Here is a 14,230-nt window from a genome sequence, read left to right on the forward strand (position 1 = left end):
TCATATTTGAGTCGTGCACTCCAAATTACAGAGGTGACAAGGGTTTGATGGGAAGTTTTTTTTTTTTGACGAAATTCAAAGGAAATTGCAAGAATATATGGAAAAATCGATAATAATATCCATCTATTGGTGGCTAGAATCATGTTCTCTCTTCCATTCCCAATATTGATGTTGCGTCACTTCATGCCTTCCAGTTAAACTGTCAACCAAATTGAAATCATCCTCAAAAAGTTCCTTTGGCATGATAAAAAAGACAAAGGGATGAGAACATTTTCAATGTACGATATTCAAGCTAGCTCGATGCTTGAGATCAATAAAAATACAATTTCTATTCCCCTGGATCGCGACTACCAATTCGTTAAGAATTTCAATTACTTGTGAACATCATGGATTAAGGCCTTCAAATGAGTTCAAAACTAGGGCTGCACATGAGCCGAGTCAAGCCCAAGTTTGGCCAGCTTGAGCTTGACTTGACCGCACAAAATAGAGCTCTAACTCAACTTGTTTAACCCATTTAACTTGTTTAGACGTTAACTCTTTTAACGTTACTCATATAAGCATTAACTCGTTCAACTCGTGTATGCGTTAATTCGTGTAACTCGTAGAACCAGTTTTTGCAATATTATATAAAGCACCGGTTTGCAAGTTGAGTCGAGTATAACTGGGTTGAGTTCTTGAAACTCGAACTCAACTCGTTTATCATTTTGAACATCTTTGTAAGCTAGAACTCAGCTCATTTATAAACGAGTCGAGCTGGAGCCAAATTTTTTGAGTGAGTTATCGTTGTGCAGCCTTATTCAAAACCATAAAGACGACGCCATATATGGTCACTCCTGCTCCACGTAGGCCTTCATTCCCACGGGTGGATCTTTTAATGCCAAAAGCATACTATCTTTCCTTCCTAGCTCTAGAGGAACCCGAGTTGGCTCGACTCGTCATGCCCTACTTTTAGGACATTTCTGATCTCCCAATGCATTTCTGTCAAGACCGTGCACCTGCATGTGTGGTCACCAGGACGTAACTGGGCTCCAAACTCACCTGAAGTGCTAGAGGCCAGTAAACATAAGCTTCATCACTGAAGCTTTGTTCTAGCTGCTCGCAATGTGGGCAAAAGCCTGGGACACCTTAATTTGGGTTTCATCTTGTCCACACTTGAGTCGTTTGCCCAAGCCTCATAACCGGCATCTTTCCCTCAAGGAGGATCTTTCTGCTTCATTGAGCCCTTGTATTTTCAACAAGGAACAGGTGAATTGCTCGGGCATGGATTGCAGAACTTATTCAAATTTTTGGACGAATAAAAGCATTACAAAAAAAAAAAAAAAAAAAGGAACAACCAAACATAACGAGAATCATTTTTCTAACTTTCATACTCGGGGGTGGAATCAAGGGAGGCTGAATCAGAATCTGCTTCTAATCTTGAAAGAACGTCGGGCACTCCAGCAGTATTCCTTATTATCTGCATACAATAAACATTCATTTACGCATAAAATGGTAGATGAGAAAGCTACAACTGATATTTGATAAATCTGTCAACAGAACTCAACATCAGGTTATTCAAGCTCCGTTAACGTGTAAGGTCTCACAAAGTATGGGATCTAGCCTATAATATATATATATATATATATATATATATAGAAAGAGAGAGAGAGAGAGTGAAAGAGAGAGAAAGAGCTGCAGCATTCATGTTTCAGGATGATTCTATAAGCTTCATTTCCAAAAGAAAAGCATATGAGACAATGCCAGGATGTCATGAATATCGTGCTTAATCCAAGAAAATTAAAGACATGCAAATGTCACCTAATAAACACAGTTAAAACTATAAACAGCCAATCATTTCGATTACTATGGTGTTTCCTTGTTTAGTGGCTAACAGCATCTTTCATATGTTCATCAAACTTAAAAAGGAAGGACAAAATATTGGTCAGCTTCAGTTTTTCTTGTATCAGGAGAAGGCATGTAATCAATTAACATAACAGAGTTTCTCAAAAGAAGGCATCAGTTCTGTAAGCCTACAACCTAGATTGAAAGGAGAAAGCTACTTACTAATATTTCTTCATCCAGGTATGATACCATAAACATTCGCTGGAAAGTCCCACCTGAAACACATTAATATGGTCAGCCACAAGTTAATGGCCAGCAGTAATTAGTAAAACATTCCTACACTCCATGTAGCTAACTACAATTCATACGTGGAGATGAAAACAAATTAAACAAGCTATCTCATGATTATTGACAAGCACAAGTCAAGATTGATTTCTGATCAGTACAAATCCCTCAAAGGCTAGGCGTGTATCCACTTATAAGGACCCCCATGCAAATTTCTAGCTCTCAAGAAAAAAGCTAACATTCTAATCCAGTAAGACTTAGTTGCTAAGGATCTCCAGAATCTCACCAAGAGGAACTTTAAGCCCGTCAGACATGAAGTCCCTTATAGGGAGTGGCAACTGCTGAAGTGCACCAAGTGCTTGTTCATATGCACCCTTAATCTGCTCCGGTAGAGCCTCTTCCCGAATGGATGGCCTCTCGATTACTCCCTCAGTGTACTCTTCACTCATTCTCAATGGCCCTTCCACAGCCAACTTTGTGGTGATAATAAACTTAGTTTCAATCTGCATTTCAAAATTACTTCATTAGAGGTTCTTCATTTTTCCATCTAACTGTATGCTGATGAAGACACAACATGATGCAAAAACTCTATCAAACTTCTTGTGGTTAAATATAAACCAAATGAAAGGTTTTGAGATTTTTAATATGCTACTTACAGCCGTATTCTAGATGTTTTTTGATAAACAGTGGTTACAAGCTTATGCAATCAAAATCCACCTGCAAGATATTTCATCTTTAGCACAGTGAAGGTTAGAAATGGATCAAGACAGTGTTTGACTAACTACAAATTTAGTGACAACTTGGCTCATCCTTGTTTTTTATTCATTACAAAGTATTTTATCTTCACATCCACAAATAAGCATATCATCCTATGTGACTAGATGAAGGTATAATCACCAGCGCTCCTATGATCATTAAAGTTTTCCCCTTTCAACTGCCTACGAATAGAATCATCAAGGTTCCTACTTCCCGGACATCCTAATAAATTAGTCTCATGCTGGCAGGAGCAATTTAATTCTAGTACATGATACGCTTAAGGTGATTTTACAAATAAATACACTTGAATTCCAAATTCATGTTTAATGCAGACATTGATGAGCATTAGATGATGATAATGATAACTTATGATGAGACAAATTTTTTTATGATTTACTGGTGTGACCTAAGGGAAAGGTTCAAAATGAACATGTGATTTTAGATTAGAACCTTTCAGCCAGATGATTACCGAGTTAAAAAGTTGTAGACTTGCAGTAGCTTTGGCATAGCTGTCCTTGATAAGCACATCTAATCCCAACAACTTTGCAACAGGTGAAGGAAATCTCCTGGAAGAAACAATCCACCAGTTCTAATAACTTCCAGAGATTTGTGTAAAATCAATGCCTATTTTCCAGCTATTGACATGCATTTTGCAATATATGAGACATTTCTCAGGTACAAAAAAGGCAATTTATGGGAAAAAAATAAATAAATATGGACCCATCATGATAATGCATTACCAAATAAGACTTCTAATCCTTGAGATGACATTGGAACCAATATGACTATGATGATAATGCATTTCCAAGTAAGACTTCTAATCCTTGAGATATCATATTTGGAACCAATACAATTATGCATGGAAAACATTACTTTAAACCAGATAACATGACAATAACATCTGGTAGTGATGCCATTGCTATCAAAACCTCATGGGCTCATTATTAAACAGAAAACTTTTCATACATAAATGCACATAGATAAACTAATTAAGCAAATAATAGTGCAAGCATGGTTGCACATTTTAATATATATATATATATATATATATATATATATATATATATATATATATATATATAAACAGGTAACTACCAGACCCTCATATAGTAGACTTGATGGGAATTATCTAACCATTGATTCTAAGAAGATTAAACGGTGGAGATAAAGTTGCAAGTATATAAGCGAAAATATTTTTTTAATAAGATTTGAAATATCCCTCAAAGGAGACAACAGGTTTCATTTAGGAAACTGATTTGTTTACCTCTTCTTCTTCTTCTTCTTCTTCTTCTTCTTCTTCTTCTTCTTCTTCTTCTTCTCTCTCTCTCTCTCTCTTTTCCTTTGAAGAGTATCTCGGACTCTTGAAAAACAGTTTGACTTCTATATTTACAACTTAACTTCCACCATCTGATCTTCTTGGAATCTAAGTCTGATTCCTATCAAAGTATCGTATATGAGGGTCTGGTAGCTACTATTTTCCTATGTGTATACACACACACATATATATATGGAACATCCGAACATGGCCAACAAAAAATAGGACCACTGGTGTGGATTAACTTCAACCATCTTATCTAACTCTATCAGACCCTTACCAAGGCTGTCAGTTCTAAAGGGAGAGTCGAAATGTTTAGTTTTTGAAAAATGATGACATGTTTCTGTTTTCCAAATAGTTACTTGCTCGTGCCGATTTGTAAGCTATGTAACATATGCTCAGGTGCAGGTGCAGGTGCAGGTGTGGTAGCTGACTCAGTCAATGTGAGTCAGGTGTGGCTGAGCTGACCCAACCTTTTATGTTCAAGTTGGGTGCATACCAAACTTGAGTCACAAGTTGGGTGCAGTCAAATTCCACAAAGCCTAAAATTATCCTTTTATTGAGTTTTATGAAAAAAAAAATATTCAAACCCCCCTTTAGGGTTCAATTTTCACCTCATGCCCTCACATGTTCAACATAAAGATTTTATGCAACATATCGCACCTCAGATGCCCCCAAATCTTCACAGATAAGCAGCTCAGCAGACCCCTATCGGATGCTCAGCATGGCTCCTCCAAACCGTGTTCCTTTCTTTTCACTCTAATATGACTCTAATACCATATCTTATAGAGTTGACAGGAAGAACTCAAGACTTCAGAAGAGAAATCATCATAAGGGCATGGAAGAGTGGACACCCTCAGGCCCTAGAGTAACACAAAATTCTGGACCAAAATAGCCATGAAAAAAATGCCTATCTACAACAATGGTACATGACTAAGAAGCCAAAAGAGAAAAAGTGTGGATAAATAAGGCTATGAAATAGTTACAGAACAAATCATATATATATATATATATACACACACACACACACAACTCATGAATGAACAATTTTGTATTTTTAATATGTATGTCTGTGTAACACCCGCACATACACATGCACCTGTGTGATGTAAAACCATGTTGATCAGATGGTCAAAGTCACTCCACACCAGTCTCATATTTGTTAATGCACATATTACATAGGCACAATACATTTTTAGTTATTTATCTATTTACTTGTTCATATACTGAAAATCTTGAACTCCATAAAAGGCTTATTTGACACACTGAGCTACTTAGATATTATGACACCTTGAATTCAGACTTCTACACCAAGTCATGACTGTGTAGCATATCAAGACAGCAACTTTCTGGAACACCAGTTTTCAGTTTGAGTAATCTTTGCAACAGGAAATGTCAAAGCTGCAAAAGGGGCAAAAAGTCTTCAAAAAATAAAGCAATATAAAAAATAACATTTAAAAAATTAAAACCTAAGGCCAAAACTTTTACTATATTGCAGCATGAAATTCTGCACTTCCACCATACCACATATAATATGTTTTGAGTTGTACCTTACAATTCAACTTGTTCATCTGTAGGAAACCATAAACAGTTTCATGTCTTTCTATTTCTTTATCATCATTTTTTAATTACCAAAGAAAAATTTTGGAATGAAATTTCCAGTATTGTACAGAACTGTGGCTGCACAGCCCGAATCTAAATGACTAGGTTTGAACATAGAAATCCAACTCAGACATTCTTCAGATTTGCAGGCCTGACCCTGTTCACATGCGCCAGTTGGTGTCAAGGACATTATTTATAATAGTCCTTTCAACAAGAAACAAATGGAGCTTCAAACTAAGATATTGATCAACAATGTAGCTGTAGGACCAAATTAGTAATACTTCCTGGTGGAAGGCTGCTCATAGGCTCACGAACTAGCATATCAAACATGTCAGATCTATACTGTGAGGAGTTCTCAAAGTAGCTGTACATAAGAAATCATCAGCTGCTGACCAATGAGACTACTCCATTCAAGAGGGGACCTTGCTACTGGGAGTTCACCTTTTTCCACAAGTGATAGGAGGACCAAAGAGATATGAAGGTGATGACAGAAAAGTTCAGCGCTCATGCTCTCAACTAATGAAAATATCATTGTTGGGGACTTGCCCTACTTATTTTGATTAAGACACTGTGTTATGAAGAGTATAACTTCAATTGAGGACAATCTCTCTCTCTCTCTCTCTCTCTATCTCTCTCTCTCTAACCCAGTGCTTGTGCTTCTCTAGATGTGCGTCTGCATTCAAATAATGGTCAACTCATGTGTTTCGACCTTCTATCCAGCACTAAAATCATGCGACCAAACTATGGTTTCCATAGCTTCAATACAACCCCAGTGGGTCAGACCCCCAACCAATTCATGGCCTTGATTGGTATCACAAACCCAACTCCATTCACACACACACACACACACACACACACACAGAGAGAGAGAGAGAGAGAGAGAGAGAGATGAGAGAGAAAGAACTTGTTTGGAGCCCAATTTGATCATTGTAAAAAATAATAAGATCAGATAGTCTGCTTACTCAAGTAAAATCCTTGCAGCAAATAATCCTGGTGTACCTGCTCCAAACCACTCAAAATTCCACCGCCCTTCCAGGAATGGTGAACTGAAAAAACAATAGCAGTGTTAGGAATATAGGAATCATAAAACTAAACCATTTCAAGAGTACATAAAATTGCTGGCTCTGTTAACTTCCCTAGAAAAATCAAAATTTAGTGTTTCGGGAAATCCTCACGTAGTAGGCCGAGGTGTAGGGTTGAGCCGCTCAAGACTAGTAATTCTTTCATTTACATCAATGCGTTGTACATCTGTTGTCTTTCCAGTAAGCAATGCATCTAAGCCACCAGAATCTTTGAACTGAAATAGTACAAATAAATTAAAAAGCATGAGCAAAACATAATATGTTGAACTGTAGAAAAGATTGTTGACCAGCGATATCATATTAAGGCAAAACTAAATAACGGCAGGTAAAGAAAATCAATCTACACTGCTTGGCATTATTTATTTTTGAATTTAAAGATTTCAAATGCAAGCAGCTTTATACATGCTCCATGTCTTAAAGATCAAGTGTTTTAATTTGGCAAATCAAACAAAAAAACCATTAATCCCGGTTTAGTAGTACTAGCAAACATATAACATTAGAAAGGTTGACCAGTAAATTTCACTGTACGGAAATATGTCATCAGCTGGTTAGATCCTGAATGGTTTTTGTACCAACGCAGATGTAACATACATTGGACAAAGGTGCAGTCACTGCAGCCACCAAGAGGTAGTTAGCAGTCCCTTTCTTGACACAGTCACACAGCGAAAAACACATGATCTCATAAAATGGAAGCCCACTATTCTCTGGTTTGTTAAGCGTAAGTAACTTAAGATGTTCCACTCTGGGCTTCTGCCATTTGAGAAAATCCAACCTCCAAATGTTATTCATCTAACACACTAAGTGTAACCTTATGGCATGAGCTGACAGATATAACTCAACCAAATCGATCTTCCGCTATAGATGGTTTTCAATGATGCAACATCAAGTCATAATGCCAAAGGTGCATGAACCTATTTGATGGGTGAATTTCTGGAAGTCCTATAAAGGTAAATTTACTTGTTAGGCTATGATGGACAAATATCAAGTCCTCATGGGTGTCTTAGCCAGTATCATTTCCAAGTGTCCCAATCGGAGGTACCCAGCTCAACATGTTAAAACGGTAAATCTCATTGATGATGAAGTTCCAACATTTAATTTCAGAGGTATATAAATTGATGATATGTTATTATTGTAGCATATATCTCACCATGATAAACTACAAAAAAATATTTTTTTATCATTTGATGCATATGTAGATGGTAGTCCAATGATAGGCACAAATATTTTTTTAGTCCCATAAGATGTTTATGTATTTATAAACCAAGCATAGATATTGTACAAAATCAAGAGCAAACTCATGGCAACGTAACAATTTGAATTAAACATTTCTTCTGTTGTAAGTTTGTAACAGTTCAAGAAGTTTTTCCTTATGTTTAAATTTGCACTTGTGATGTTCTAGGTCTGGACGACTCTTTTTATTTTTCTATGCTTAATTTCAGTCATCAAATCCTTATACTACAATGCATGCTAAATACTGTGAATATTTTTTTGGTGTTCTAAGGTTTACATTGAACTTCATAATGCGGCAGAGCAATGATCCAACACCAAAATTTGGATATGAGCATGATTTTCAAGGTCCCTTAGATGTAAGGTTAAATTTATCATATGCAGTAAAATCCTAAAAAATCTGGACAGGCTGTTACAGACAAATTCGTGTACAACTGCTCCAAGGGCAAATTTAACTCACCAAATGTGTGCAAGAGATATCATCTGTTTTAAGATAAGCAAGAGCTGCAAGAGATATGCATTCAGAGAATAATCTGCACAAATTATTATAGAACTTGAAGCTCATTAAGCAGATCAGAGTCATGGATTCACAATGCAAAAGTTGCACAATGCACACATCATAATGATAATAAACTTGAAGATGGCAAAGTGACTGATTGGTCATTATGACACTTGGATTTATGCTCTATTTAGATGAATGTATTGTCACTATTGTGAATGCACTTTTGAATTTTAAATTAACTGCTTGGTGACTACTTGAACTAAATGCATGAAATTACCATCTAGACATGACTTACTTTATTGAATTTCCTATTTAATTTGCTCAATAATGACTGATCATACTTTATATGTCATTTTTTTATTCTTTTACCATCTTTTGTTTTTTCTAAAGGGTTTACGCTTTTGCATCATTTTTTTCCTTTTTTTCTTTTTTGACTTTTTATTTTTCAATTTTTATTGGAATTTTTAATTTTAAAAAAAAATTAATCAATCAGATTGAAAAACGATTCTTTATCCAATTCAATTCTCTAATTCACTGGACCATTCGATTTTATGATTCAATTCAAAAACTGATTTTGATAACATTAAGGAAAACTGCTTGAAAGTTGGCAGTTTTACAAAAAATGCAACTCCCAATTGTACATCTGCTTGAAGGATAAGTACGTGAATAATAGAGCCTCTTAATTCACGTCAAAACAGAAAATGTAACACTCCATCTAATTCATTACAAACATGGGTGTAAAAGCACTAACGTATAGATAAATGCATGTAGTCGATGTATAAAAATTATAATGCATGTCATGCATTATCAGTCCAACTGGTATGTAGTATGTACTACACCATTTTAATGATATGGTACAGATAAGCCATGACTTTGTTGTTGTGTTAGGCAACGTCGTGCTATGAAAGGGGAAAAAAAAGTTCACTAAATATAAGCAAAAGATACATCAAATGTAATGAGCAAGAGAGAGATAGAGAGAGAGAGAAAGAACCGGGGCTCTTGATGAATGTATAGGCATCCAAAGAGAATAGGTTTTCTTTTCAGGGTGGCTCCCCACGTAATTCGATAGACCAATTTAGCAAGAACCAACGAATGCACATCGGGGATTTAACTCATAATAGATACTCAACACTTTTCCATTAAAAAGCCAATTTTTCAAATGAAAAGTCGCATGGTCACGAAGATGAGGAAGCAACGAAAAGCCCAATACTCTATAGTTAGAGTAAGAAGGATCTCCACTAACAAGAGAAAGCAGTAAATGAGGATCCTGTTTCCTTGATCAATTTATCCTGAGCCTAATTCATCACAACGAGGACTGTCAAATGAGATGAAGGGGATAGAGGGGAGAACAGACCTTAAAGGGACAAGCGAATGAAGTACCTTCATGAGGAATACCGGAAAAACAATAGATGGTTTCCATCATCCTTTAGATTGAGTACGTAATCTTGAGAAGGGAACAAGAAAGGAGTGGAAAGACTAAAGAAGAATGAGACAGAGTAAGAAGAACGAGAGGAAGTATAAGCAGAAACTCACAGCCAATAGCAGGGACTCTTTAGCGGAAAGCCTCTCCATCTCCTTGGCGTAGGCAGCCGACGCCCCGATAGCCGCCGTCTGTCCTGCAGTTGCTTTCACAACTCCGAGCCTGCAATTCCTCCTGCTCCGGGTGAAAACCCCATTTGGCGAGGCCCGCCCATTTCCTATACTTTCACGGGAACGACTCACTCCCATCCACATGCATCCGAATGCAGTGGTCAGGTCAAGAACAGCAGCCATCAGAGCGAAAGAAAAAAGAGGAACAAATCTCGATTATGTTTCCTGAGCAGGTGGAGGTACAGAGGGCAAGTAAAGATATTGAACGAAATAACTCTCTTCTTCTTCTTCTTCTTCTTCTTCTTCAGCTCCTCACTTGCGACTTGCACAGATTGTAACCAACTCACTGAGTGGAGGTTCTGGAACTGTGGACTGTCGTGGCACTTGAGAGAGGGTGGTTGGAGATGCAAAACGAAGCGAAGTCCTCCTCTTTCACACATTATAATGCAATATAATGTTCCGCTTTTATCCGAACGGCTGATTTTTTATCTTAAATTAATTGAGTTCGCTAGTTTGTCCTAAATGAATCTAAAAGGAATGAAAACAAACTAAACGATGTTTACGTATCCGTCCTCAATTCCTAGGACTACAAGTTTAATTTACTTTCTGTATTAATTTCTAGAGCACCTTTTAGGTATTCTCGTCGTCACAAATATAAATCTTCCTACCATCTAGCCCTCCGTTTAGTCACGGCCACTTGTTCTTGTTACAATGCATTTGGTGAACTTGATTAAACATTCCATCCAGAGGCAAGATATATATATATATATATATAGAACCACAAGGCCTAAACACAAAGAAAAAGAAAGTTCTCTCTGTCTCTTTACGCATAGAAATGTAAACAAAGAAATTATTCCACATTTTACACCAACATATTAGTTGTTGCTGCTCCCCAGTGCATGAAGAAACTCTAAAAATGAATTGGTATGACGCATTCGTTTGATTTGAAAAGAAAGCAGGAATTAAAACAACCTTTAACAAAGAAAAAATGTGATACAAGAAACAATAATGTGATTAGATGCCTTGGCATCATAATAACAAAAACAGAAAGGTGATAAATTGGTCCACAAAGAAGCGGCTTATGAAAAAAACAAAAAATAAACAGAATCAGTTGCTTTGTGTATGTCATTAATGTCAGTTAACTGGATGTTTTGTTAGAAATTTTGAACCAGGAAATGATAAAAAGTCTAGCAGATGAGGGACAAGGCTAACAATGAGAGCACACATTTTAGGTGGATCTCAGATTTCTAGCTCCTTAATAGGGAGCAAATTCAAATAATAATAATAATAAGTCATCTAAAACGAAGATATTAGAGAATTCAACTTCTTACTAGGACACTAAAAGAAAGAGTAGAAATCAGGAGAAACTCAACACGTAAAAAAATAAATGAACATGAAGTACTATATGAGCATTCAAATTACAAGAAACAAATCTGAAGAAGAAACCTGCGGACTATTTCAGAACGTTGTAAAATCTTATTGTTTGCTTGAAGAAGAAAGTTGTGAAAAACAATCAGAAACATCTCGCTCAAAATACTAGCGAGCCAGAGACTCGTGATTGTTGGCTTTGATGAGTTTTTACGTGTGGCTTCAAGCAAGCTTTCCCTGTTCATATTATTACATTTCAAACGTTAGCAACTAAATTGGACAAAGAAATCCTGAATGAAAGTTTTATACCTACCAAAATCCAAGCAACAAAATTTTAAATCCGGAGAGTCCGTCGGCAAGGGGAGGTGCCGGCCGACACACACACACATATATATATATATATATATATATATATATATATATATATATATATATATATATATATATATATATATATATATATGTGTGTGTGTGTGTGTGTGTGTGTGTGTGTGTGTGTGTGTGTGGCATTAGCGATGGTTTATGATGACTTTAACAACAATTTATGGTCTTTTATTGGCAAACTTTTAAATTTTAGTTATTCGGCAACTATTCGGCACCACATATTGATTTTTTTTTATATATAATACAGGTTTGTGTTAAAATATCTAGTTATGAGGATGCGGCCAATTTCTTGTTGGTCAACTATATGAATTGTAATTTGGCCAGTTGAATAACCTTCAAATTGATAGGCATGTTTGCTGTGATCGGGTCCTCCACCTTCATTCTGACGATTATGTACAAGTATATAAAGGAAGAGAATTTCCTATAACTGCCATGGTCAGCAAATCAAGAACGCCTTCTTTTACTTGCCATTTTCCGATTGACTCATTCTTTCTTTTAAAGTACCAACATATGTTATACCTTAGGCCCCAAACACGTGGTTGTGTTAGGGCTGAAACTGAAACAAATATTTTTATGCACACGAGCCAAGTCGAACCCAATTCCAACTCGATCTGACTCGACTAAAAAAACTCAAGCACGAACTTGACTAGAAGTCGAGCTCGAACTGGACTCGACAATACTACATTGAGCTCAAACTCGAGTTGAGCTGGATAAAACGTCGACAATACAACTTTGAGCTCAAATTCACCTTGTTTAACTTGTTCAATTAAGCATGTTTCATTTCTTTTACTCGTTAACTCGTTTAGTTGTTACTGGTTTAACTCTTTTCTCATTATAATTCAACATTCATTTCATCATCGAGTCAAGTGGAGTTTAAACTAGTCAAGTTATAAAACTAGAACTCAACTTGTTTAACGTTTCAACTATACATTTGAACTTGAGTTTGACCTGTTTATCAGCGTGTTGAGTTCGAGATGAATTTTGATGAGCAAGTTCAAGTCAAGCTCGTGCGGGCTCTACTCGTTGTGCAGACCCTTCTTATATGGACAAAGTGAAAATTTGGAAAAAATAATGTTGTTATAAAAAAAAAATGAAAATACGCCTCTAATAAAATGGTGGAATATCTTGCTTCATCACCTAACATGGAAGCCGGCCACTTTAGAATACAAACACATTCATCTTTGCCTTAGTACACCGGATTCACTAAAATGACTTATTTACTTATGTACAAAATGAAACAATTGTTTTTTTTAAAGCTAGTATTAAATGAAGTGTTGAGTCAAATTAAGAAAACCTAATGATTCAATCAAGCGGTAAATGAAAATTAGAATTAGAATTATTTGTGAGCAAATGAAACAAGATATTAAAAAATTACAAAAGAAAAAGTTGACGAATTGGGCAATAACAAATCACTCTTCAAATTTTTAAAGTTAAATTCCTTTCATAATTCTCAAATTGCTGCCTTTAAATGAAAAATGTTAATTGAAAAATGTTATGTACAGAAATACCCTTTTCAAACAAATCATCCTAAGAAAAGACCCGATCGACTGTGAGGGTCTCTATGGAGATAACCTAGGGGCAGATAGAAGAGACCACAATGGTGAGAGAAGTCCAAATAAAAAAAAAAAATTAAAGTTAATTTTAAAATTTTCATTTATCCTATAAAAGAATTTTGAAACTATAATTTGGCCCCCTCATGAAAAATTCCTACCTCCGTCCCTGATGGCAGATGAAGAATTGGGTGAGAAAGCGGGAGCGTTCATGATGGATCTAAGTCCATAGTGCCTCATATGTGGTGTAACAGTTTACAGAGCCATGTTGTTAGTTCTACTGTAAACATTGGTGTTGGGAGGGTATTTGATTGTTTGGCCTTTGGTCACAGATGATTTCTGGTTATTTCTGATCAGTTGTGAGGATCGGTTGCTTCGACTGAAATTCTTTCCTCCGGATTAGAACACAAGGTCAATAGCTTTGTGTCAACCAAAGAGGTTGGTTCAAAGTTGCTGGGATCCTTCTATGACTATCAGAGACTTCAATGCCCTGCGTGCTTTCTCTCAATTTATATTGGATTTTGGTACTGGGGTGACAGAGGATGTTCATAGATATTTTACATGGGCTAATAACAAAAGTGGGAATGAATTGGTGCAGTGTCAATTAGATTGGTAATCAAGGTTGAAGAGACGGGGACTGTTTTGGGCTAGGTATAGGGTACCTGGCCCAATGCCCACCTTTATTCTCACTACCATGCACGTGATCCTTCTAAAGAAACCAGTGTCCTAGAAACAGAAATATTGAAGA

General features: G+C 36.3%; 1 protein-coding gene across 1 annotated transcript; it reads right to left on the reverse strand.

Annotated features, from left to right (window-relative positions):
• Positions 1-1,239: 1,239 nt before the first annotated feature.
• On the reverse strand, positions 1,240-10,608 carry LOC116266088 (probable plastid-lipid-associated protein 13, chloroplastic). Its single transcript, XM_031647182.2, has 7 exons — positions 10,124-10,608; positions 6,955-7,076; positions 6,742-6,825; positions 3,332-3,428; positions 2,393-2,609; positions 2,044-2,096; positions 1,240-1,456 (listed from the first exon to the last, which is right to left on the reverse strand). The coding sequence occupies exons 1-7, from the start codon at positions 10,361-10,363 to the stop codon at positions 1,358-1,360; spliced, it is 912 nt and encodes a 303-aa protein (XP_031503042.1). The 5' UTR covers positions 10,364-10,608; the 3' UTR covers positions 1,240-1,357.
• Positions 10,609-14,230: the final 3,622 nt, after the last annotated feature.

The sequence above is a fragment of the Nymphaea colorata genome, chromosome 1 (assembly GCF_008831285.2).
Source record: "Nymphaea colorata isolate Beijing-Zhang1983 chromosome 1, ASM883128v2, whole genome shotgun sequence".
In the NCBI taxonomy this organism is placed as follows: Eukaryota; Viridiplantae; Streptophyta; class Magnoliopsida; order Nymphaeales; family Nymphaeaceae; genus Nymphaea; species Nymphaea colorata.